The sequence below is a fragment of the Lagopus muta genome, chromosome 18 (assembly GCF_023343835.1).
Source record: "Lagopus muta isolate bLagMut1 chromosome 18, bLagMut1 primary, whole genome shotgun sequence".
Lineage (NCBI taxonomy): Eukaryota > Metazoa > Chordata > Aves > Galliformes > Phasianidae > Lagopus > Lagopus muta.
Window position 1 is genome coordinate 5570707 of NC_064450.1, and position 26749 is coordinate 5597455.

The following is a 26749-nucleotide window of genomic DNA, read 5'->3' on the forward strand; positions in this document are numbered from 1 at the left end:
CTGAAATGCAGCTGTTTCTTCACAGTCCAAATTACTTCCACCTTCTTTGCTACCTCTGATCCAAGAATGTGAAAAACACACATTAACTAAACTCTTCTGCTGCTGATTCACCAATAAATGCCCTTTTGTAGTTCAGTGGTGGCAAAGAGAAAAGACGGAACCCGCAGTTTTTCTGCTTCTTGTCACTACCTCACCTCTTCTCTCTCTCCCCTTTTCTCAGTGAAATATTTCCCCTGATGACAAACCATTGCTTCCACTGAAAGGGCAAGGGGAGAATTCTGACCTAGTATTTGTTTTGCCTTTTTCAATGGGAGAAGGGAAGGGAAGGGAAGGGAAGGGAGGAGAGGAGAGGAGAGGAGAGGAGAGGAGAGGAGAGGAGAGGAGAGGAGAGGAGAGGAGAGGAGGCCAAGGGAGGGAAGGGGAAGAGGAAGAGGAAGAGGAAGAGGAAGAGGAAGAGGAAGAGGAAGAGGAAGAGGAAGAGGAAGAGGAATCCATCATGCTCCTGATCGGACACAACTCTACACAGAGCACCTGGCAGGCTTAGCACCTGCACAGCGTGTGTTTCCCTACCTGTGTGCATGTGTACCTATGGAGAAGCAAGTGAGGAAGAGGATGCTGTGCTGGGAACACATCTTCCAGTTCTCTTCCTCTCAGAGGGACGTCACTGGGATTCTTTTACAAGATGGAGAGTCAATCTCATGAATCACTTCTTGATGCGTATTGGACTTGGCACAGAAGCACCCCCTTCCCACCTCCTCCTGGTGCCATCCTCCCCGGGCTCCACTTCCTGCTCCCACCCTCCGGTCTCCGACTCACATTTGCTGCAGGGAGACGAGCGGGGAAGTCTGTGTGCATGCATAAATAATAGAAACGATATCAGGCTTAGTTAAAAATAGATATTCTTCCTAATAAATATTTTACCTACCGTCTTTAGGATATAAAGCTTCCCCAACTGAAGTGTTAAAACAAACCTTGTTGTTAGCCCTAAATGCAGAAGGCAGCCCTGGCAAAGCCATACAAGCAGCGCCTGGCTGTGAGCCCGCGCGTGGGGAAGGCGTGCTCGCATGCATGGGCACACAGACGTGCATTTGCTATGGAAGCCTTCAAAAGAGCAGCCCTTTGGCTGAGCACGTGGACTTTGAACCTGATGTCGACTCATTTGGTGACCTGCGAACGCGACTGATGAAAATGAAAGATGAAATCTCTCGATGTTTATGAATCACTTTCTTCTTTCCGTACTTTTCTTCCTTCCCACGAAAGAGTGGAATTAGAAGCAGCTGGCTGAATGGGGCTGAACAATGGGCGCCGACAGGGACCGAGATAGGAGACTTTTTCATTAAAAAGAATGGCAGGTGGAAAAATTTCTCAAAGTGTATTTTTAGAAGATAATCCTTCTGCATTTTGGTCTTTAGGACATCAGTGAACATGGTTTGCTTGTCACAGTTTCTATTCCCTAGATTGCCTAAGAACAAGAGCTTTACAGTGCTGCCCTAATCAAGAACAGATTTGTTAAACCTGGGTTCAGCTTTGCAAAAGATAAAAGCGGGGCTGAAACACAGTGGTTTGAGATGTGATGAGAGCCTAGAATGATGCCTTAAAAGTGGGGTTCTGCCTGTAAGCATGAGTGTGTGTTTTAGTAGACTGCAAACCCAGCAAGGTAATAGGTGAGTGCCTAAAAGAGAGAGGAACAACGGGGTGAGGGGTTCAGACATCAGATCAGAAAAGAAATGCTAAGGGGGTGGGGGTTGTTTTGTCTGAGGAAGGTGTAAAAAAGGAAAAGAATATTCAAAAAACATTTTTCATATATGTAAGAGATGGTGAAAGAGGATAAACTGTTCTTTCTGCCTGCTGAGGTAGGAATGGAGCGCCTGCTTTAATTTTAAGATGGAAATTAGCTGTCAAGAGCGTGCTGCCTGGAGAAGGCAAGCAGTCTGTCATTAGAGGACTTAAGAGCCTGTGATACTGTAGAAATATTTATTTTTAAGGTTTAGTTACTAAATCAGAACATTAGGAAAGCCCACACGTAGCCCAGCAGAAGCATGTACGTAGCCTAGATGGTGTACTCTAGTGGCATGGGGCTTGCTGTGGTCTATCAAAATTGAATAATATTTTGCCTGAATAAAAGCTGCAGAGTTTTTTTCCACAATGAGAGAATCCTGATACTGAACTGTGGTGTGAGATGAAAAGAGCTTCAGGGAAAGGCTTCATTTCTAACTACTTTTATGGAGATATAAATGGAAGATTATTTATGTCTCCCTTTGGTCCTTGCCCCATGAAGACTGAAATAAGGCGAGTAGCTCTGACTAAAGCATATAGCTGCAAATGACCAAAGAGAGCCCATGACCACTGTCCTGAAGATTTGTGCTATCTGAGAGCAGATGCCATGGGGCCAATTGCTTGGCAGTGCTGTTCTTGAATAAATCAACTCATCCCAATATCTATCAAAGCTAGGAACTTAAATGGAGACTGATTCCCTGCTGACCCACAGCATGTGTCCTTTAGAAAAGGATGTTGATGAGGCTTATTCAGTGATCTAATAAAGTGCAGATATAATTTTTTTCATTTGATATTTACGATCTCTGCAAATTTTGCAAATTCCCTGTCACTAAAACTAAATGTTATGCCCTTTTCATCACTCATTTAAAAAAAAAAAAAAGTGTTCAGCATGGAGATTGTCACTCCACATGGATTTGGGCACTATTAGCGGAGCAGCGTCCTCTTGAAGGAGGTTGGGGTGTTGGTGCCTGGATCAGGAGCTCACATGTGGGCTGGGCTGGGGGATCCCAGGTCTGAGTGGAAATGGGAAGTATGGCACCGACATGCCATGGGCACGCAGGCAGCGATGTTCCAGCCCACTGCTGCGTGTGCAGGCTGTGTCTTGTGGCTGCAGGCACTTCTAGTGTTTCACCATCTGTGGAGCTACAGAAGGCTCGCAGGGAGCCTGCCAGGTCCCTGTTTTCCAGCAGGGTATCTCTGGTGCTCTCCAGCTCTTATGCAGTGCCCCAGTGATGAAACCTAAGTGTCAGAGGTAGCCAAAGCTCCATCCTGAATCTCTGCACAGAGCCTGGAGGAATGTTTGTTGTGCAGGGCATACAGCTGTTCCCTCAGGAGCAGGACAGCGTTTTGAGAGAGGCCCTGAAATAAAGGGATAGAGAGCAGGGGACACAGAGCTTTCCCAGCACAGGCCGGGGGATCAGGGAAAACACCTGACTTGGGTCTTAACCAGCCACTGCTTGTGAGCTTTGCTGATGTGAACAGAGGGACAGCTGTGCCCTTCAGAGGTATTTGCACTCCTGCACGCTCTGGCAGGATGGGCACACGCTCCTAATGCTGTCGGCAGCCAGGATTAGCAGCAGCACGGCCGTGAGGTCCATCTGCACTGCGTACGGCTGCTGCAGTCGCTGCTCCCATTTTGATCACCGCCATCAGTGTCCAGATCTCACTGAGGTGAGCAGGGCTGCTGCTGTTCCTTCTGACAGGCCTGGGGATCTGTGATGGGGGCTTTTGCATGTCGAGTGTCTGTGAATGTAAACACGCTGAAAGCGTTAATGGAAGTTGATATAAATCAAGTTATGCGTGTTTTCTTGGATCGATACCTCAAGACACTGTTTACAGCTTTAGAACACCGACGAACTGCTTTCAGGGTAGGGCTCGGGCCTACAGCGGGGGGGAGGGGAGCCTCAGCCGTCACCATGGCAACCGTGGTCGGCCCGGCGCGGCGCCGTTTGTCCCACGCGGCGCTCCGTAGCGCGGTGCATTGTGGGCCGGGGAAGATGGCCGCCTCCTGGCCGCGCTGCTGAGAAGAGTCGCGCTGCCGGCGCCGCGGGTCGCTTCTGTCCTCCGCTTCCCGCCGCTCGCTCCTGTCTCGCCTCTCACTGATCCGCTCGCGGCTCGCCGGAGCGTGAGGGAGCGCGGAGCAGCCATGGGCCGGACGCGGCTCCCGCCGCAGCGAGCGCGGAGCCCGCGGGGCTAAAGGCGCGAGGGGAGGCCCGGGCCCCGCCGGCAGCTCGGCGCTCCGCGGGGCCGCCCTCTGCCCTTGGCCGTCCTCAGCCCGCTCCGCCGTCCTCCGCCCGCCGTGACCCCGCCGCGAGCCGGGCCGGGGGCTGCCGCTCCCTCCGTGCCCGGAGCTCTCGCCTCGATGGAGTCTGAGCTGCTGCAGTCGCCCCTCTTGGGGCTAGGGGAGGAGGATGAGTCGGACCTGACGGACTGGAACCTGCCCCTGGCCTTCATGAAGAAGAGGCACTGCGAGAAGATCGAGGGCTCCAAGTCCTTGGCGCAGAGCTGGAGGATGAAGGACAGGGTAATGGCCGAGGGTGGGAGCGGGTGGGCAGGGAGGGAGGAGGGCCGTCCGTCCCCCAGTGGGGCTGTGGGCAATCCCCTGACCGGGTAACTTGGTTTGTGAGCTCTACGTGTGGTGTTGGGGCTGCAGACAGGTGGGAGACACACAGAGAGCTTTCTTGGGTTCCATGTGACTCAGGGGATGCTATGATAAATGTGTATCCAGGTTCACAGCAACACGCTGACTGAATATGTCCCTCGTTTGAGCTCTTTAAGTGGAATTTGATGTTGTTCAGTGCAGGCAGTAAGATTATTGAGGGCTCACAGGGCGCTGTGGATCAGCAGGTAATGCACAGCACGAGGTGCAGTGAACACAGTCGTTACACTTGTTTTGTGGTGGAGGTGCAGGAAGTGTTGTGGTTTTGAAGTTTGCCAGCAGCATGTTATGTGCAATGTAAAATTAAGGTATTCTCTGTGTGTGCGAGAGACAGGAAACAGCTTATGTGAACCTGGAGACAGAAGTAGTTATTAGATGAAGTGCTTGCTGTGTTGTAGAACAGTAGTTCTCTTCTGTTAGAATTTATGTCATGTGAATGAATGAGGCTAATGAAGCTAAGGGCCTCTGACAGTTCCTCTTCATGATGTCAACCCAGAACAGTGTCTGTGTCTCAACTTAGCTTAAGTTAAAAACAAACACCACAGAAACATAAAGGATAATCAGCTGCAGTCCTTCAATTCATGGAATCTGCTTTGGGTCAGAGGATTCCCAGGGTCTCATGGTTGTGATGTCCATATGTTTGTGTGTATGACTGTATATGATTTTGTGTGTGTGTGTGACCAAATATGTTTCCACTTCCTTTAGTAATACTCTGACCTTAACTTGGGATCTGCTGGTGAAACTCCTTCCTGTAATTTTTTTTTCCAGAGATATTAGGACCAGGAATGAGGATGCTGTACATTAATTTTCTAGAGAAACATTCACCTAAACAGTTCTCTGGAGTGTTGGGGAAGCACTGGCAGAGCCAGAATCATCTAAGTGCTTATGTACTGAAAATTTGACTTGGTAAATCATTAATAGACTGTATCAATTTTTGTTTAGAGTCTGATTTAGATGAGTCACATAACACAGTTTTGTAGGTATGTCTCCTTTGAAGGGTTTTGGCGTGGAAGTGGTTTGCTCTACTAGAATGTGGAGGTGGGATGAGCTTGCTTGTCTATTTTAGTGATCCTTCTGCCTTCCTGTGGAACTTCCTGTTCACTTATTTGATGATGTGTAGAGCTGTCTGTTTCTAAATTGGGGATAACACTGTCTTGCTAATCAATAGGTTACAGCATGAACATGAGAGGTAGAAGTAATCAGTTGTATTTGTTGCAGTGCTTTTCATATGGCTGCTAAAGACAAAGGGGATCATCTCAGTGAAGAGCAGAGCAGTGGTTACAGCACTGCCTGCCTGTGGGGTTGCAGTTTCTTTTTCTGAGTACCCTGTGATGTGAGTGGTGCATGTCTCACTAAGCTCAGCAAAGTCAGACCCGGAGTGAATTCGTCCTTACAGAGACTGAGTCTAATCTTTGTGAAATAAGGAAGTAGAAGCACGTCAGAATGTTTCTGATTATTCCTTCTGTTTTCTCTGTGAGCTTGAAACAACTTTTCTTGATATCAGAAGTGCTGATCATATGTCACTGTGTATTAGGACAGCTTTATTTGGTATCGTTTGGGCAAGTTTGCCATTATGTGCAATTACTTCTTGCTGAAGAACACTGCTTTCTTCCCTTCCTCCTGAATTCACATAACTGTTGGGTCTCGTTCTCTGGCTTTATAAAGAATTCCTCTCACCGTGTCACAGCTGACTTCAGAAAGTTGCTTCTTCCTTTTTTCTTTGTGTGGAGCATTACAGCACAGTGAGGAAAAGTCAGTGTTGTAGCCTTGAGTCAGCACTGGAGGCCTCTGACACCTGTCTACAGCAGCTAATCAAATTAAAAGCAACTCGTAGCTGCCTCCATCTGATTGCTGCTGTGTCGCTCTCCCCTGGTTTGTTGCTTCCCTTTCTAGTCCTCCATACCTTCTTTGCATCTGATTCACCTCCAGTGTGTTTTCTCTCTCCCAGATGCTACTGGAAGACTTGGAGAGGGCTGGAGGGGATGTACCTGTTATCTCTTGATGTAATTTGAGAGTATGGAATGCATTCTGTTATTCTGAATTTGATCGGTTCACCTGTCAAAGCACAGAATGAGCCCATATTTAAAGAAGGAAGGTTGGTTAACTGAAAAAATCCCATCTTTGTAGAGTTGCAGGTAAATCTGTGGCATTTTTTCCCCATGAATCATGGAGAAACCACAGGCAGAAGCTGGTTCTGCCCTTATTTGTCATCTTGAGCTATGCTATGTTGTGATCCTAACTTACTACAGCTATAGGAAATGATTCCACTAAGATTTCAGAATGGAATTACTTTTTTTTTTTCATCTTCTTCCATTTCTCTAAAAACCCCAGAGTTTATAGGAACTCGAAGGTTCTTTAGAAGGCAGGAATCTAATAAGAGGGAAGAATCAAATAAGCAAGGTAATCAGTAGTAAATCTAGACAAAATAATGGCACATTCTCTCACCCCCTTTTCATCCTTTAGGACTGCTCTGAAGACATTTAATCTTCCGTCTCCTGCTTCTCTGGACTACAGATGCCATCAAAGTGACACTGCTTTGATCTATTATTTATTTAAAGAATATTTTGAACACAAGAGGGTTAGAAGTATGCTTTGTATATTGAATTAAATCTCCCAGCCTCAGAAGCAGTCGAGTCATGAAAGTTGATTAAAATAAAAAGGTTTCAAATACGCCGGGTTTTACTGACAAGTTACTACTAAATTCAGGATATTCAAATTAAGCTGTGCTGTACTTATATTGATTTCTAAAATAAGTGGAGGGCGAGAAAGCTGGTTGTAATAGTTTCACTTTAGCGTTTTGTTCCTGCTGCCTCATAACTTGCTGAGTGAGAATTAAATCCTGTTTTTATGAGAAGAGAAATACACAATTAGGTTTCTATGGAGATGCAGATGAAGGCAGTGCTGCGTACAAACGCACTTAATTCAGACAAGGAGCATTTACCTGCCCGCGTGGCAGATTTTCTTGTGGCAAAGGAAAACAGTGAAGGGTGGCTGCACTGCAAGCTCGTGCCTGTTATTATTATTACAGCTCCTGCCTGTTATTCTGGCTTGAGCTCGCTGCTTTGGGTTGCACCGGGAGGCATTCGGCCACTGAGGCTGCAGCAGCAGTGAGCAGGGTCTTGTTAGCTGGGAGCTCGTGAGTGGGCTGCAGCCTCCCCTTCATCGTGGCTTCTTGCATTTTAAGCATTTGTCTTGTGTTTTCTTCTGCGTTTTCACACACTGTCAACTGCATTTGTGCTTAAGGAACTCCTAACCCAGTAAGTTAGCCCAGGATCTAAACCAAATGCAATGCGGTTCCTGTTCTTCTCCTGCACGAGGGTGAACTGGTTGGCTGGTTTGGAGCACTTCACTTGGGTGCTGTGAGGTCGCCCTGGGAGCAGTGGCGGTGCTGTGTCCCTCCTCAGGCTGTGGCTGGAAACCACTTCAGGTCAGTGGTAACAGAATTGATTGTTGCTGTGCTTTAGGGGTGTGAATTGAGCGGTGGCGTGGGGCACTGCTTGTGGATGGATGTCTTTCAAAATGAAGACCAAAACAAAGCAACTCAGCTTCTCTCCATTCGAACCCCCTGCTGCAAGTAATGAGCACTGCCATCCCACTTACAGGTCTGCATCTCCTCTTACCTACAACAGAGGTCATTCTGGGTTAAGATGGCTTGTATTGATCGAACAGAGCTGGGAAGCTTGTGCTGTATCTACCACTGCCTACAAATGTTCTTATCTCTAAGCAGAGAGAGCAGATTTCAACAGCTCTGAAGAGTGTGGCTGGTCGTATTTTGAATGAAAAAGCTCTTGCCGTTATACAACAGCAACAAACACTGAAATCTTTAGCTCAGTCAATCTCCTATCCCATTGATTTTGCTGGTAGGGAGATGTATCTGTAAGGTGGAGGTAATAATTCACTCCTATCAGTTACAGTTGTGTTCCTGGTAAGCTTAGATTAAAATCTGAAGGTGCTCTGCCACATCTGAGCATCACACTGAGATGTTTGTTTCTTCCATAATTTTAGATAGGAGGTTTTGAAATAAAGCTCTGTGTCAGCAAATCTAACCTGTGGAATTTCTGAGACCACAGAGTAAAAATATACTTCTTTATTCACCTGGATTTAATCATTTAATCTCCTTTTTCCCTAGGTTTCCAAGACCAGGGGGCTGTATGAGGAAATTTCTCCTGTCTGTTAGGAGTTGGGAAGCAAGCCCTTTTTTTTTTTCTTCTCCTGTAAGCTTTGGCTTAAGTCCATGTTTAAAGATTGTAATAAGCAGTGCGTATATAAAGCTCCACAAAGCCATGAATTTGCTATTTCTGCTTCCTCTAGCTAGGTGGAGAAGAAAATAATTATTGCAAATCTAAAATTTTAATGGCTTAATACACAGAAATGTCCAGGAGTCTCGTTCCCTTAAATAGCTCCCGGAGAGTGCTTCGTTGTAATTATATTTGCAGTATGAGTAATAAGCGATAGAAATGCAGTGTAATGTGTTGGAAAGGAGCTGACAATGGTATTGCTAGCAAAGTTAATTTTAGAGTGGGGAGAGACTTCACCATTAATGTGAAATGACAGAAAATTACCTTTTTGCTCCATTCAAGAACAGTGCAATGAGAGGATGAGTCCTGTATGCAGCACTTAATTTTTTATCTTGGGTGCAGTGGTGGCCAATCACCCCCACTTTCAGAAGCCCTTTGCTGATGCTTGGCTGGTTCTTGATGTGACGAAAGGCTCTGCTTTTGTGCAGCTGCAGGAATTCAAGGACAGCTCGCTTCCTTGGGGCTCTGTCCTTGTTTGCCTCGTGGCTCGTGAAGATTTTATGGGGAGGTTTTAGGGTTGCCTTGTTTTTCCTCTGATGTGTTGTTTTAATTGGCTGCTGCTGTGCTGGTCTGCCATGCAGGTCTACCTTGAATGTTTCTGAAGGTAACAGCGCAGTAAGGCCACTGGTAACAGAGAGATGATTGATTGCTCCTGGTAGCTTTGAGACGTGTTTCCAAGTAATCTCAGCACCCAGGGCCCTTCTGGGAATGCAGCCTCACTTGGCCCTAGCAGTTTGGGCATGGGTTCTCCCAGTGCAGCTGTGCCTCCTGGAAGCTGGGTGCTTCTTTGACCTCTCCGTGCTTTCTTTCACTGCTTAACAAAGGGAAACGAATGCTTAAGACTGTTCTGTTTCCTTGCATGTCTGTTGCCCTTGCTTAATGACTCTGAGGCTGCTTTGCATCATTTCTTACCCCTTCTCTAGAAGGAAGAATTTGAGATTCTTCAGCCAGAACACCTTCAGTAATCCTTTCACACTCATCCTGGAAAGCTGGGCTCTTTAAGAAGTCGCTGTGTGCTGATATTTCTCAGGTATTCTGCCTTTCATCCCTACCCTGCTATGGCCGTGGCTCAGCTCACCTCACATTGACACTGGGAGCAGTTCTGTTGTGCACAGTACCACTCATCTCTGACAGCACCTTCAGGGGCTGAGGCTGCTGGGCCAGGAGATGCCAATGGCTGCTGTTCCCCATCAGGGTGAAGTGCACACTGCTCTCAGCACACGAAGACAGCATGTGTGATAACCTTGGGTGCCATCTCACAGCAGCACTTAACCTGCAGCTGTAAGGATTTGTGCTTTTGGTTTTTCTCTGCATTCTGCTGTTTCTATCCTTTATACTAAATATCTTTTTTCTTTTTTTTTTGGTGGTGGATTTATTCTTGAAATGTAGAGAACTTCCACCGTGCTTTAATGACAGAGGAGAATGTCCTGATAGTTCCTGTGTTACAAACTGTTAATACAGTACAGAGTTTCTGGTAGTACGTTCTAAAATAGTTCAGAAATGCAAAAAGCATTATTCAAAGCAATGGCTTTGGTCTTTCTTTTGATTTGCAACGATTCCACGTCACGGATATTGAATAGGAGTCAGAGAGGAGCATGGGCCAGCTGTAATTCTTGCTAAAGATGTGCTCTTTATTAGCAGAACAAACAGTCATGAAATATAATACTTTATGGCTCTTGTGGGGAGGTAGACAGAGGGGAAATAACCCCATTTGTCTTTGGGATCAGTTAGACTTAACTTGTACTGGCTTGCTGTCTGTTCTCAAGGAGAAATGCTTATTTAAATCACAGAACTTGGGAATATGAGATAAATAGTGGCTTATTCAGCGTAAGTCACAGGTCAGACATGACTAGTAAAATATTGAAAAACAAGCATTAGGCTGTAAATGGGAAACAATAAATGAGAGAGCTGATTGCTGGGCAGGATGTGTTCTCCTGAGGGAGCAGCCTGTGTGCTCTGGGTCCCACTGCTTTCTGTGCTGCCCGCTGGCTTTGGGACTTCTGCTGGGGAAGGCAGCACCGTGACACCCTGCAGCACCATGTTCCTTCTGAGGCCACACAGGTTTGTGATGCCTGTGATGCACTCAGGGCTTCGTCAGTGCCAGCTGATGACTGTGCTGCCGGTTGGTTGGTTGGTTTTTCCCCTGGTTGTGCTGCTGGCTGCTGACCTCCTCTACAGATGTGTGTTGGTTGGTATGCAACACCTCTGTGCTGCAAGGAATAGAATCACAGAATGGTTGGGTGTGAGTTGGGGTATCTGGGAGAGCTCTGTGGAGCTCAGGCAGTTTGGTTCCTTTTAGAAGTCAGCCCAGTGCTATAATATACAGAACTTGTTGAAAATGTTAAAGCTTTGAGGCTGTTCTTCCTGTTTCTAGTGCTCGGTATCACTGTGTTACCTTGAAAATACTGCATCTTTTTCTTGCGAATAACCTGTGGTGCAGCTGGGCTGCAGCAGGAGCCCTGTGCTGTCCTGTGTGGGTCGCAGCACTGGCCCAGCCCAGGAATTCTTCTTGAAAACACTTTTTGGTGTGCAGACAACATGAAAGATGTCAACACCAAGGTGCTGGGATAGCTGATTTTTTTGGAAGTAGCAGTTTGGTGTGCATTGATTAAATGAGGAAGAAAGAGATGAAGGTGAAAGGGCAGCAGGCAGGGAGGGGGGCTGGGCAGGCCTAGTGGGGAGGGCTGACTGCAGATGGGGTCCTGTGAAGCTCACCCTCTTTGGCCACTGCGTGCACTGCCATGCACTGCTCTCACTTCGTTGGGTTTCTTTCTCATGCTGGCTTCCTGCTCCAGATCCCCCGTCAGGCTGCAGGGTTTCCTTCCTGTCTTTTCCCCTTCTTGGAGTGACTAGTGTTGTTCTGCTCCACTTTCTGCTTTCTTTATTAATTATACATTTGTGTGGCTCTAGCTTTTTCTATGAGTGTGCATTTTGGGCTTTTTTTCCTGCTGTTCTGAATGGTAATGAGCACCCTGGGGAAGCAGGGCTGCAGGTGGCTGCGCTCCACCAGGTGCAGCACTTTGCCTGTGCTCCTTTGGTGCTGGGACACAGCTTTAGGTACTGGGATGAAGGAGTTTGGAGAAGAGAACGAAGCACTAAAAGAATCCTTTTCAAGTTATATTTTTAACTTGCTATGGTGCTTAGTAATTGGTTCAATGCAGCTTTTTGCTCAGAGTTCAGTTATCAGTGGGTGCCTTAGCTGCTGTGTGTAGCAATCTCATTGACTGAGGAACACAGTTGCAAACTGTGGTTTATCCCCTTTTTTTGGCCACAAGTATCTAAAAGAGCACCAGATCTGGATGATTATGAGGACTTGAGAAGAAGTGACTTAAGACAGAGTCTGTCTGAATTGCCCGTATCATTGTGTGTAATGGCATCTGATATCCAATATCCAATGGCTTTCTTGGCCATTGGGTGTTTCTCCTTTTATTGGTTTTGGTTTTAATATTAGAAAGGATATAATATGTTCTAATATTGATCAGTGACCCTGAACGGCACATTCACATGTTTTAATAATGTATTTCCATTGAGCAGTGACTATTTAAGATGTGTAGAAGAAATCCAATGACATCCATTTCCATGCTGTATTAAAGATACGTGTAAAAATAGTAATGTAAAAACCAAGTCCTATTCTTGCAGAGTGAGTACTGTTCTATTAAAACATTCTACTGCTCTCTTAAAATGAAAAATGTAATCAGCCTTGCCTTGCTTCAAGTAGTCCATGTTAAAGAGCACATAACAAAGCATAGCTGAAACTTCAGAGTTTATAGTAGTGGTAAAATTTCAACCCCCAAATGGATCCGTTTCCATGCTAAGTGAATGTTTTATTGTCTTTCCAGATGAAGACTGTTAGTGTTGCCTTAGTTTTGTGCCTAAATGTTGGCGTGGACCCTCCTGATGTGGTGAAGACCACCCCGTGTGCCCGCCTGGAGTGCTGGATAGGTAGGTTGAGAGCTGCTGAGCTCCAGGAAACTTGGCTAACAGACACTGAGGTATCGCATGAATGGTCATCTCAAAGTTGTGTGCTTCCTGAACTTAAAACTGGGGTGAGCTGAAGGAAGTCTGCTGTATGTGTCCATCAGTAACTGCTGCCATAGGTCATCTTTTCTGCTTTGTTTTAAAATGAAATATCATGGAGAAAGAAGAACGAGCTGCTAATTAGCTACTTACCCCCTTTTTTTTTAAATTTCTGTAGCTTAATAAGTATCTAAAGAAATTTCTGAGCAGTCACATCTTTAGAGTACTCTGCTCTGCAAGGGTTTAAAGTCGCCCTGTGTCACATAATAGAGAAATGTCTTGAACATGTGTGGACTTCACTGCGTTTTGAGGTGGCAGCTCTTAGGCTATTTGAATTGGGAGCATAAATTCAGAAGAGCTGGAACTATTCCCAAGAATGTCTTCCAGCTGTGCCAACACATGGGCTTTTTATTTTGATGCAGCGCTGGGTAACTTCCTAATTCTTTGTTAGGAAGCAAAAAGTTTCCTTGGTTTTAACACTGATTTTCAAGATGAGGTTAAGTCTGAAATAATATTAAAGGTGAAATACCTTGGGTAAGAAAATGAAGATATTTGGATTTCATGTAGGAATGGGAAATATCCAGTCTTTAGCAAGTGACACACACAGCCCTGTAATCCTACTTGTTGAGGTGCATAATAGGGCTGCGGTAGCCAATTTATCATTGTACAAAATGAAATTATTGAAAAAACAAAACCAGAAACCGAAGAACTTTCACAACATCTCATTTCTAACTTGCTTTATGAATCGACAGCATCTCTTTTTTTTTTTTTTTTTTTAACCAAAAACTGCTGATGACTTTATAGCAATTAAAAAGCCATGAGCATGCACTAACAAATACGTCCAGTCAGTAGAGAGAACAGCTCCTCGTTTCTCACTTATACATGGGTAGAGAGCAAAGAGAATGAGGAGTATTGCAGAGTCATTAAAATAAAGTTATTAGTGCTTATCATCAACAAAGAGAATTTTGAATGCAGTTTTTTAATTAAATTTTTAGTGTGTATCTGCACAAGTATTCATTTCCATTGCTGCTTCCTTCAGAAACTTAAAGCTGCAAAAATATCCCTGTTTTCTCTTCTGTGTATCAGTCTTAAGAGAAGCTAATGGTGTGTGTTGTGGAAGCATAATGTCTCTGCCAGATGTAGAAGACAGCGTGGAAATCATTTTGGGGCCATTGCTGTTAGTAAAGGCTGAGCTGCGGTCACCAGCCTGGGCGCTCTGCTGACAAATGGCCACCAGCATCTCTGCCAGAAGCCAGTTGCAGCTCCTGCTGTGTTTCCAGATGTGCCTTGGGACAACAGGGGTGCTGTGGTTCCTCCACAGCTCGGCCGTGGCTGATGTTGTGCAGGGCTGGCGCTGCCAGAGGCTCAGGGAGCTCAGTGCTGAGCTCAGCCTCGGCACCTTCAGCCTGCTGCACTGCTGTGTGGGCAGTGTTCGTCGCTCTGCAGGCCCTCCCAAGTCCACCAAACTGTTGTTCAGCTCAATGGTATCTGCTTGGAACTGGCCTTAAATATCAAGGGCACTGTCACGGTTCAGAGTGCCGGAGATTGCTGCGATACGTGGAGGCGAGTGCTGAAACTGCAAGGTCTGCAGAGAGGATTGAAGTGTTTGTTCTGTTCTGGTGGTGCTTCTGGAGCAGCAGCTGCAGCTAAGCTGATAGAAGTGTGCATCTTGAAGCCTGAGCAGAAAACTGACTGCTTGTGTTTGTTTTCTGTCTGCAAAATGCAGATGATTCGTTACCTCAGATCCTTCTGCATTTCCAATAAAATCCTGGGTTTAATGCATGCCAGAAATTCTGCTTTCATCATACCTGGTTGTGTTTTGCTTTTAATGGTGTGAGATAGAATATTCATAAAGATGATATTAAAAATGTCATTGATTCAGTTAATTGCTTTTAAAATAATTTGTATTAAATTGCAAAGTATTAGCTTCTAGATTTTTGGAAACTTGTTAAGTGTCAATTATATGGCCATGATTTTTGAATGAAGCACATAAGCTGATATTTTACTCGCTATGGATTGTAGTAATTATCTGGTGATGAAATTAACTTCTTAAAATGATTAAATATTTGATGATTTTCTTCTTGATAAATGCAAAATCCTGCTTCATTTACTACCACTGCTTCCTGCTTCCGACGTTACGCACCGTTTGTGATCTTCATGTAAGCTGTTTCAATTGTGGTCATTATTTACTACAGAAACTTCCTGTCAATATTAACAGCAACAAGTGTTAAGCCTCGCTTCTCTTTTGAAACAGTGCTATTGATTACCTTTGTGAGACCTTCTTCCACGTCTGACAGGCTCTAGTGGTTTTTAATTAGTATTTGAGTGAAGAATTTGGGAATCATTTGGGTCTCCCAGGTCACAGGTCTGAATTTTACAAAATATAACTGAAGGCTTCAATGCATATAGAGGTGTAAATGATTTTGTCCTGAGTGATTTTTCAGCTGCGGTCAAAAAGATTCATTTGCATTTTTATTTCCTAGATCCTCTGTCAATGGGTCCTCAGAAAGCTCTGGAAACCATCGGTGCGAATTTGCAGAAGCAGTATGAGAACTGGCAGCCAAGAGTAAGTATTCCTGGGGCTTCCCCTGTGAGCTGCAGGCGTGGTGCTCCTCCAGGGCTGGTGCTCAGCTCTATTGAATCCAATTGCATAGCTGTTCTGGGGCACAGTGTCTGGCAGCAGTGGTTGCTGCCATCATCCATCCGTGTGAATAAATTCTTGCAGGCTGTCAAACTATCCTGTTCTTTAGCTGGTGTCTCTTTAGGCTGGTGCTTAATTCAATCATGTCTGGGATATTTGTTTTAAGTACTGCGTTCTACAGCTGAATTCTTAATTTATGTTCTTGATTTTTTTGAGATGTTCTCTGATCTTTCATTCTGAGTTTGTGGTTTTCTCTGTAATAAAAATGTGTTTGCCCTCAGCTGCTACAGAAGTGTGTGTCCCAGAGCTCATCAGCACTGTTCTGAACTTGATTGGAGAAAGTCAATGTGGTGCAGTTAGTAGTGGAGGGAAGCTTTTGGTTTTGATGACTTCAAAGCTTTGTTAATGTCTTAATTCAAACTATATAGAATTAGTATGGTGTGTATATAAGCTTTTGTAGAATGTGGGTTTGAGTTTTTGAAATAGTAATGTAAAAAGTTAAAGGTGGCAGTGCTGGCTGTTTGTTTCCTGTTTGTAACAGCTCCATCTTGCTTTTGGGGGAAGTGCATTGCTTCTGCGTGCATGGTTTTGTGTGTGTCTGTAAATAAACTACACAAAGGTCTCCAGAAGGAAATGTCACGTCTGCAGCATGCTTCCAATGGACACAGGAATCAAGCTGTAGCATCGTGTTCGCAATTAATGTTCCCCAGTATGTTTGTGTCCTTATCTGTATGCTGTAGGCAGTTTGGATCAGAATATTCCTCTTCAGAGTACCTCAACTATTGACTACCAAGGCATAAACTTATGATGATAAACAAATAACATGTAACCCACACAGAAATAATAACTCCATTGAATGAGCTTGCCTGTAGATTTGCCTTTTCCCTTATGGAGCAGCACTAATTCTAAGATGTTCATTTTAAGGAGGTATGGATCTTTTAAGGGGACACTGTTGGATCTCTTCTTGTTTTCTTTCCCCACGTTTTCATTCCTTCATAAAGGACCAATTGTTGTGGATAAGAGACAGATGGCTTTGGCTTTGCAGTAGTGTATAGTTTTTTTCTTTGCTAGCCACTGGGAATGTGTTTCACCAAAAAGGGTGGTTGGGCTGTGTGGTTTTGAACAAATGTTGGGTGGTTCTTCATTGGATGCATTGAGTCCCTCTTCTGCTTTGTAACTCAAACGTAATGGAATAATAATGTATTCTGAGCAGTCTGAACACAAATAAGTGTAGTATGGGCTCTTTACCTCTTACCTGTGTTGGATACTTCTCTGCCCCCTTATTCAGGGGTGCCCAAGTAGAACTGGTTTATCTTTCGTTAGCAGCTCGTTACCTGAAGGAGACCTGCTGTATTAAGCAGTGAAATGCTTACATTACCAAATCTTTGGGTCATCTGCTACAGAACGCTTCAAATGTGGATGTTCAGAGGGTTTGCTTTTTTTCTGGAGCGTGGTGTGTGTTTATGTAAGAGGGGTTACTATTAAAGCATATGTGGTGTATGCTTAAAGCAGGAGAATTTCCTTTTCCATTTTTCCTTTTGGCGCATCGGCGATTTTATTTTTTTTTTCCATCTCTCTGCCAGCCCAGAGATTTGGCAGCGAACACAAACAGCATCTGAAACCAAATAGGAAGAGTAAAACATCTCGATGCAAAGGTGACGCCAGAGCTCTCTCTACTCCTCGGCACCGCAGTCCATGTTAGTGAGGAAGGAGGGCCAGGCTCCTGGAAGCAGCAGGCGCTCTGTGTGGGCTGAGCTCACGCTGCCTCGTAGAGTTTGCACAAAACACGAGGCAATTACCCCGCTTGGATGTTTGTGTGCAAGGTGCCTGCTTCATAAGAGTAAATCACAGCCCTTTGAAACATTGCAAACCTAAACACGTAGCGTTTTATTGCACTCTACAGGGCTCTTGAGTTTTCTGCAGTAATAAAGAGAAGTTGATGTGCCATCTGCAATAAAACAATAGGAACATTATTGAATTTCCTAGACCTTTCATATAAATACTAATGCAGCTAGTTTTGTCTATTTCTCAGTGTTTTGGAATGGCAGAAGAACTGATGGAAAGAAGACGATTCTGGGCAAACTAGGTGTGTTACTGGTTTGTTACTGTGGGTTCTTAAGCCAAGAAATGTCATTGATATCTTACTGTGGATGCACAAATAGTGCTAACTGCTGGGAAATGGATCGTGTCAGTCCTTCCAGGACTGTTCCTATAATAGATGTTGTGTGAGAAGTCCTCGAACATCGCTACCAGTGCAGCCCTTGTCTGCTTGTGACTGCAAGATGTAGTTTGAGTAAACGCCTGTATTTGTCACATGCAGATAGTTTAGGTGGAAAAGCCTCAACAGGGACAAGGATGAAAAGTCTTTGTTTCTGGGAGCTCCCAGGCTGCACAGCTGATGCATATTTCCCTTCAGGTCTTATCGAGCCCCTTTCTAAATAATTTATCAGCTTGCCATGGCTTGAAGTATTTCTGCTGATTAAATTTAAGGCTTTGCTTTATTGTTGTGTAGCTACATAAATTTGTGTGCTGCAGGAGTGAAGAAAACACTTCAGACATTCTTTTATCTGCAAAATACTGCAGTTAAACAATGTTCAGTCACCTCACTGCTATTCTCAAATGAAAATTTGAACGGGGGAAGGACGGAGCAGATGACAAAGGTGCAGACACACGGCGAAGAATTCATCTTCACAGAATTCTTCTGAACAAGTTAGAGCTCTTGCAGTTCAGTGCGGTGATAATTCAGGTTCCAGTGAATGAGTGGGAAGAAAAATAGACTGCCCTTCTCCTGTATTACCACCTGCCAGGGGCTTTGAGTTCTGCTGGGCGCTGAAGGGGTTAAATGTCAGGGTAATCTGGAAAGCAGGCTTAATTACAGGGGATAAATGGGGCTGCTTAAGCAGCTGAGAATGAAAGGAGGAAAAGGCAGAGAAAGTGAAGAGCTGGGACCCCATAGTGGGGGTCTGGGAAATTGTCCTTGTGATGGCTGTGTTTGAGGGAATCTGCAGCTTGCTGGGCTGGGGAAGGTGGAGGAGCTGGGCAGAACCAGGGCACCAGTTGTGGGACCTCCGTTACAGATTTGGGCCTGCAGCATCAGGAGAGCACAGTGATAAAGGAGAGCCCTTAGCTGGGATAATGCGTTGTGTCACTTTAATTGCCTGCAATAAAGTACTCGTGGAGTTTCTTTTGGAGATTTATGTGCTCAGTGTTTAGATAAGAAATTGGTCACACTGGAATGGTACTTCTCTGCTTCTGGTTTTCTTCTGTTACCCTTTGCAGAATGCTGCCTGTGTCAGGTGCAGCATAGCAGCGAATGGCTCGCAGGAACAGTTTGCTAGTACTGGCAGTGAGAAATGAGTGTTTTCCACGTTGTTTGTTTACAGCTTTAATGTTGGCAACATTGCAAGTTACACCGTTCAAAAGGAAGGAACTTTCCTTAGTTAAAAGTCAACAGTGTTTGTTTGCAAATAGGAAAAACAAACTGAATTGGGAGTGCTGCTGCAGTGAGACGCTTTGTGGAGGTGAGCAGCTAGCGTGGATCTTCACGAGCAGAAGCGACTGTTGCATAAGTCCCAGTCCACATCCATTTATCAGCACTTGCAGAACTCGAGTTCTCTGCTGTGATACTGTGCAGAGGACAGAGAGGAGGAGAGTGCAGTTGAGCCCTGGTGCTGCCCTGCACAGCACCTGAGCAGTTGGAGTGTGCTTTTCTGTGTTCCCTGGGCTGCAGCTCTCAGAGCTGGGATGTGGTACTTCTGTATGAAAGCACCAATTGCCCCTTGTCAAATATGAGGTTGACCTGTGATTTCTGGCTTCTTTCTTAGATGCCAGATGTTGTTTTCCCCCCTCTCTCCCCTGTAATGGACATCTCATCTTTTGGCTTCTGGCCTTCCACAGAAGTGAGTTTCCTTGGTTTCCATTCCTGTATATTTGCCTTCATATGAGAACGGGGCTGTGTAGCCCAATGCAGAATTGTAGGTTGAATGATGCACAGTTCGCATAATTCAGGATCTGGTATAAAGTAGTCTGGAGAATATGCTCATTAAATTTGCATGAAATTACAGCTTTTTTTTTTTTTGTCAGCTATGGCTTCTGACCGCTTTCTTTATTTCAAAACTGCCTGGAAAATTTTGCCTTTCTCTCATCACAGCCTATAATTTGACACTCTTGTGATTTCTGCTAGTCCAAATGAATTCCAATCGCCCTCCTATACCAGGTGCTTTTTGCATCTGATAGAAACTTTCCCAGTTCTACCATTAGCAGGTTAAAAAACAAACAAACAAAAAACAGTCTGAGTTTCCTGAAAGAAAGCTATCTCAGAGATGCTTACCTTCCTCCATTACTTGTGCATTAACACCGGAGGCACAGGTCTTGCCTCGTTTAAAATCAGCATTTTACATTTTTGTGAAACCTTTCTTTTCCTGAGGGCTTTTGCCACTTGGGGGGTCTGTGCTCAGCTGGTGGTGAGACAGCCGAGGAGCGGATGGTTGTGATTCCCATAGGTGTGCTTTGCTAAGGCTTCATTTCCTTTTAATGGCACTACAGCAGCTTAGAGGAGCTGTGCTTTGGAGGAAGGCTCTGTGGAGCCAGGCTTTGGTGCTGGGCCCTGCGAGATCTGGGGCATGGAGCCCCCTAAGCTGCTCTGAGATCCAGCTGACTGGTTGTGCTGGGACCTTGCTTTTGTGTGGGAACCTGTGTTTCAAGCTGAAGGTCAAGTGTGCTGTGGAATTTGGGATCTTTACTTCCTCTGATAAGTCACTTAATGGAGTGTGACAGGTTTGTACCTCTCAGAGATGTAACACAGTGAGATCTGTTGTTTGTTGTCTGTGCAGCATCTGTTCCCCACTCACCTTCCTGTCCTTTCAGGCCAGCAGCTCTGGGACTTCTCTACTTCCCCTGGTGACAAGCAGCACCAGCAAAGCCAAAGAGCTTGAAACACTGCATCCCAAATAATTCTTTTGTTCTTCCAACTACCTGCCTAAATAAAACAAAGGAAGAGCCTGTCAATTGCAGTATTGATTTTTCTGATTCAGGTGCTACATTCTTGTCTCTGTTTTTCTTCTTTCCATTTCCTCTTTTTTGCAAAGATGCTCATCTTCACTAATGCTGGATTTTAATTGTCTAAAGGTATTGTTAGTATTTCCTTATACCTCCACCTAAATGGAACTCACTGGAGTGAAAAGGAAAAGAAAATCCCTCGTAGGGGAAGGACTAAGATCAGGAAGGCAAGATTAGAAATGCTTCTAGGAATCATTTTTAGAGGGGTGGGAGCAGGGTGGCTGAAAAGCAGGCGTTGATATTTGTGAATTCCTGCATCCATAGCATCCCTCATCCCTGGGGCAGCGTAAATGGCTGGTATGGGCACTGTCACAGCAGATTCCCTTCTGCTCCGTATGCAGTTCTCTTATCGACATTGTGCTGCTTGTATTAGAGTCACTTATTGGGCAGACAGCAGGGTATCTAAACTGCTTAGTCTGGCAGATCTAGGAGCGTTTTAGTGTTTCCATCCCGTTTAATTTATGTTGTTGCGCCCTTTCCTCACTCAGTTCAAAGAGGTGATGTGATAGAGGAGGAGCTTCTGCAGCAATCCTGTGTTGGAGTGGTAGAAGACTGGCCTAAGGGAACTGAGACAGTCATTACTCATCACCAGTAGGCAAACCTTTCCCTTTTTAATGTAGCAGTAATAGAAATGTTAGTTAAGCTGTGGCTATAAGAGCTGTGGATAGATATCTCTTTTTTTCTCCGTGTTCTTTGTGTTGGTTTGAGACTCTTGGCAATATTTATGGCCAGTTGTGCTCAATTATGCAGATTTTCAAATAAATTTTTTCTCCTTTTTTTTTTTTCCCCTCAATCTAATATCACATGGTGTGTGTTGCATCTTGCAGCTTGCATCCTCCAATGAGTGATAGTCTCAAAGGAAATATCTCATACAATGCAGAGAAATTACTTTTTTTGGTGGCACGTCTTCAAGGGAGCAGTGACTCTTTCCTGATCAAACAAAGCTTCTTCCTTCTCCCTTCTATTCTGCTTCCCAACAGGTTTGTCTTAATTTCAAAGGAAGTGCAGCCAAGAGAGAAGATGATCATTTTAAGCCTCAACCTTCTTGTGTGTGCTTTCTGTTGTTGATGCTGTTGTTTCCCTCATTAGATATCTGTGGGCTTTGATACGGTTTCTGAGGTTTCATTCCTTGCATTGCTTCCTTCTGCCTAATTAATTGCTAAGTTGCCTGCTGCACATCAAAGGTTGAGCATTTCCTAAAGAGTAACTAGTTAAGCATGAAAACTAATTGGACACATGACCTAATTATTGGTCTCTCTGTGAGTCATCCTTTTCCTTTATTTCTGTCAGATTTTTCTTTTAAAACAGCAACAAATACTAATTGCTTCTGTGCAAGAAATATTACAGAGTTGCAAATGGAAAAGTGGAAAAAAAAAAAAGTGTTCTTGGTCTCCTTCCCCTGGAGATGTAGAAATGTGTTTTTAGAGGAAAGAAAGGGAAAAACCCAACAACGTTGTGACCTTGTTTAACAAAATTCACTTTTCCTATGAGGACTACGTTTGCTGTTCTTGTTTCCCAACAGCCTCTTGCATTTGGCAGCTATTTCAGGCTCTGTAAAACTTTGCTGTTTCAATCCTTTGCTGTCTTGTTACAGATCAACTGTCTGCAGCACAAACTGGTTGGTTTTTTTTTTTCCTTCTGGGAGGAAAAAAAAGTTCCTCCGACAAGAGGGGTCAACAAGTATAAGTGCCAAAAGCAATTATTCCTGTTCTTATTCCATCTGAGAAACTGTTGTGCTATCACAGTGAGTTTGATGTCAGCCCTGTGCTGTTTTTGTAAAGTATCAGAGAAGAACAAGCAGTTCAGCCAGAAAAAAAAGAAATTGGGAGCTTAATCGATAGAGAATGGCACCTTCCTATGTCCTGTGAATGTGGAGAAAACTGGAGCACATCCTGGTAAGCAGTGATGCTGGAGGGGTCAGGGAGTTGGGCTAGGTGGTCTTCGAAGGCTCCTTCCAATGAACTGTTCTTAGGGGGGAGGAAAGAAAGAGGCCCAAGGTGGAAACAACAGGTATTACAGGTATGGCAGGCTGAAGGTGCTTGTTCTGAAGTTGTGAAGACAAAGCCTTGCATTAAGCTGTTGTGGGCTCTGAACTGTTAACGCATTGCGGATCAGCAGTGATCTGGCATTCTGGAGCTAAGTCAAGAAACTTGCAAAATCAAGTTAAGTGGGAAAATCCTCTGGGTCTTGCTGGAAGCTGCAAGCACTGCAGGCAGCAGTGACCTTGGAGGGAGGAGTTGGGCAGTGGCTTCCCCTGTGCTCTAAGTCTTGAAAGGTAAGTTTGGATCGTAATGAAAAGGGCTTTTAACTCGCAAGCAAACAAACTTCCTGCATTTTATTATCAGAGTGATGCGCAGATGTGACAGCTTAAGTTGGAAGAGCTGCCTGAAAGTAGCAGATTTTAGTCATTAAACTGCTCAGGCAGCTGTTGGATGCTGATCCCTGCCTCAGGTGTGCTCTGTGAGGGAGAACTGCCTCTGACCTGCTTTTCCTTTATTGTACCGCCCAGCACCTGAGCTTCTCTTAGTTTTGAGATCCTTTATTTGAACGCAAGAGCTCAGTGACTGCTTTTTCTTGTTCTGCTTTCCACGGTCTTCTGACAGTAAGATCCATCCTGATGCTCTGTGCCTCCTCTGTTTTGTTTTGTATTTCCTCACCAAAATGAGGCCAGAATTGGCAGAGAAGCAAGATTTTTGTGTTCTAGAGTGCTTCCATGCAACCATTGTGCTCTTCGTGTCTGTTTGTCGCAAGAAAGACCTGATATTAGAAAGGCTTCTTGACAGAGATAAGCAGCTCTGCCTGCTCAAATCTGATTAATGTTTTTCTGTAATTACCGCCCAGCCTCCGTGTGACCTATTTAAAAATACCTTGTCTTTGTGTTTGGTGGGGAGGAGCAACCTGCAGGGCCATGGCACTGCCCAGTGCTCCTTCCCCATGCAGTGCCACTGGACAAGGATTCATCTCTGCAGACTTGGGCACGTGAATGGCACTTTTCTGGGCAGCGTAAGCTGTGTCCTGCACAGACAGCAGAGCTCTGTGCAAACTGGCGTTACGAGAAAGCGCCTTGCATTTGTCTTTCTGCTCACATCTCTAAGGCAGAATGAGAGAGAGAAGCCTGAAATACTATAGTTTCACTCTTACTAATTTAAAAGTGTAAGCTCTGAACATTTGCTTTTTTTTTCCCCTTTCCCGATCCATTAAGACTTTCCTTAATCTGAATGCCACTTTGTGAAACAATTGTGTTTTGTTTATGAGAGGAAGGCCTGAAATATCTAGGTAATTATTTAGCATTGATATCACCTCCTATCCCAGTATCACTCTAGGTTAAGCAGTATGTCCTGCTGAGGACGTGGGCCAGATACAGAGCCAGCAGTCTGAGGCTTCACTTCCACATCGCGCTGTGGTCCTGCAGCTGGGTCCCACCAGGCTCTCTGTGTTTAATGAGAAGACACAGAGCCTGAAACTTTAAAGAGCTCTTAAAATAGATGTTATAAAGAAGGAATAGTACTAAAATGACACTGTTGCTGAGGAGCTGTTGACTAAGTCGGTTTTAAAGATGTGTCCTGGTCTGTACTTAAAATCCTGTTAGCGCATTTTGTGATGTGACCTGTCAGAGCCATCAAACTACCGGCAGGCTGAGGAAAGGGATCTGGTACTGAGAAGCAGTGAAGTTCTTTTACCCATTCTCTTGTTTGTAAATGCACAATTCTGTACGCAGCCACCTCGGAATGTTTATTTTGAATAGGGAAGGAGGTCTCCTTCCAGTGCAGTATGGGCTGATGGGTGAAATTTGGGTACGTCCTACAGCCCTGTAGCACACAGCATCTTGTGGTTGCTGAGGAACACACCTGTCTCCCAAATCTGCAGCAGCAGATGTTTGAGGTTAGCACTCCTGGTTTTTGTCTTCCCTGTCAACATTGGTTCTTCTTAACAGACGGCTCAAAGGTATTTTTTGGGAAGTACTGCTGAATACTGAATCCACACAGTGAGGATTAGGTACTTTAGAATTCATTTCACATTGGACTTAAAAGCAAGGTCAAAGACTCTGCAGAGGAAAGGTAGAGTCACTGTGCTGCTGACTACAGTCAGGTGAATAAATGTTCCACCCTCCCAGCTTAGCTCTAGTAATGCATTTTGTCCTGGACATCCAGCAAATTAAGCTGTTTAAGTCTTGGCTGCTGTGAATATATTATCATGTAGGAGATGAGATGTGTTTTTGAAACGCAGCCGGATGCCTACAGAGGACTTGCCTACACCTTCCAGGAGCCTTTCTTGTGCTTGGTTTAGATCGTAAACTGAAGCATCCATAAGTAGAAGTATTTCTTCATTGCAGTTAATATTTTTTCAAGCTGTCTATATCTGGTAATCAGACATTTTCGATGGCCTGGACAGTTTACCAAACAGTTTGAAGCAGGCTTGTTGTAGCTGCAGCCTTCCTGGGCTCAGGGCAGGCTGGGGGCAGCCCTATGGGATTTGTGCCTTGCTCAGGTTTTGCTGCTGAAATCCAGAAAGAGCAGCAGAGTCGGGGCAGTGCTCCCCTTGGTTCTGCTTCTCGTGAAGGAATTATTTTCCATGTAGTTCGCTTGTTTTGTTGGTGCAAAAATAAGAGTATTTTTGTGCAATTCACAGCTTGTCTACTTTTTGATGTGTTTTCAAAGCCCGTGTAATTTCAAGATCCTAAATCTTTCTTTGATATAAGGAAAAACGTGTTGTAGTAAGTATTAAAATTAAATGGCTGTAAATCACAGGGCTGGGATATTAATCACAGTTTTGAAGTAACCAAAGAGCAAAGTACTTTCTCTAGGAATGAAGGATGTCGCTTCTCACCAAAGCAGCTCCAACATCAGAAGGCCTGGAAGGAGGCCAACGTGCTGTCGGGGAGAAGAACGAGCGTCGAAATTAAGAGATCACAGAGCCCCACAGTAATGAAGTTAATTTTAAGGAAATTAATGAATGGAAAACAACTAGTAGCACAAGTTGTTAGGAGCACGAGCTGCTTGTTAGTGTGCTTGGAGAGAGTTTGGGAAAGAAGCCCCTTGGGGAAGGGGGCTTGGGGTTGAGTTCCTTGGGGGCGGTGGGGATGAGCTCAGTGTGTTGGGATGCGGTGTTGGTGCTGCGTGCTGCCAAACATCCCTTGCAGAGCCTCAGACACCTCGCTCCTGGAGATGAGAAGTGCTTCTCACCCTCCTGTCTGCTCTTAAGCAAGTCTTTGTACAGGGACTTCTCTGCAGATGCTGTGCTGTGCCCAGCATTGAGCTGGGGCTGCCACCTGGCCGGCAGGTCTGTGCTGTGGGCACGCGGAGCACACGTGATGTGGATATACATAGCAGTTATTAGCTCTATTTCTGTCAGTGGCACAGAGAGTGGTTTTTCTTCAGGCTTATCTGCTGAAAAGGTATGCTGTCCTTATGAACACTTTTTCATGCAAATCTTTTAATAAGCCTTTAGAAAGGCTGACGGTAATAAAATGTTCCCAACGCATCGCTGTGAAAGCCCTGTGCTATTGCAGGTTTGGGCTCACCTTGCCTTTTTTGGGGGGGTTCTCTTGAGCCATTTTGTTGTCCTGCATTGTGGGTGTGCAGGTTACCACACTGCAGTATTCACACCCTAAAGCTGATGTCTAAAGCAATGCTGAAAGCTTACAATTGCTTTTTCTTACACCATCATTCCGGATCAGACGTTAATATACTGGCCAATGATTCTACTGTTACAGGACAGTATTTATCAGGAGCTTTTATTTACCACTTGTTATATTAACAGTTTTTCAGGCACTCCTAATTGTACTGTATATGTGTATATGGTATAATCAGCCTTTACAAACTCTCTTTGTATCTTAAGGCTTACAGAACTGCCAGCACTTGACATGGCATGAAGGGTTTGGTTTTTCACTTTCTTGTGTATCATTGTATTCAACACTGATAACTGTGCCTAAACACAGCAAGTGTGCATGCACTGCTGCTCCTTGCTTGTTCCGTAATAGAAATATAGAAGAGAAACGTTGGGGCACAGGTGAAGATGCTTTGGATTCATTAGCTGGCATGGTGCACATATGTTGAGATTGTTTTCATGATGAATAGGCCTTAAATAGTTTAAAAAAAAAACAAAAACAAAACCTTGCCTCTGGACTTTGCTTTTATAATGGAGATGTGGGTTGGCAGAGCTTTCATGCAAGCACAAAAATCAGCCCAGAAGCACAGGCCTGGAGATGTAGTGGTGCTGTGGGTCTGAGTAATCTCTGATGTTTTCACCTTAATTCACTGCCATGTAAACAGGCACGTTCTTGCTGCTGACACTTTTCAT

The 26749-nt window shown here is 44.7% G+C and overlaps 1 protein-coding gene across 4 annotated transcripts in view; it reads left to right on the top strand.

Annotated features, from left to right (window-relative positions):
• The first annotated feature begins 3769 nt into the window (after positions 1-3769).
• The window catches only part of RPTOR (regulatory associated protein of MTOR complex 1), a 118579-nt gene continuing 95599 nt past the window's right edge, over positions 3770-26749 (top strand). For all 4 annotated transcript variants that reach the window (XM_048964961.1, XM_048964962.1, XM_048964963.1 and 1 more), the window contains exons 1-3: positions 3770-4300; positions 12573-12675; positions 15234-15316. In XM_048964961.1, coding sequence (XP_048820918.1) covers positions 4139-4300; positions 12573-12675; positions 15234-15316 — 348 coding nt within the window. In that variant the 5' untranslated portion in view covers positions 3770-4138. The remainder of the gene's footprint in view (positions 4301-12572; positions 12676-15233; positions 15317-26749) is intronic.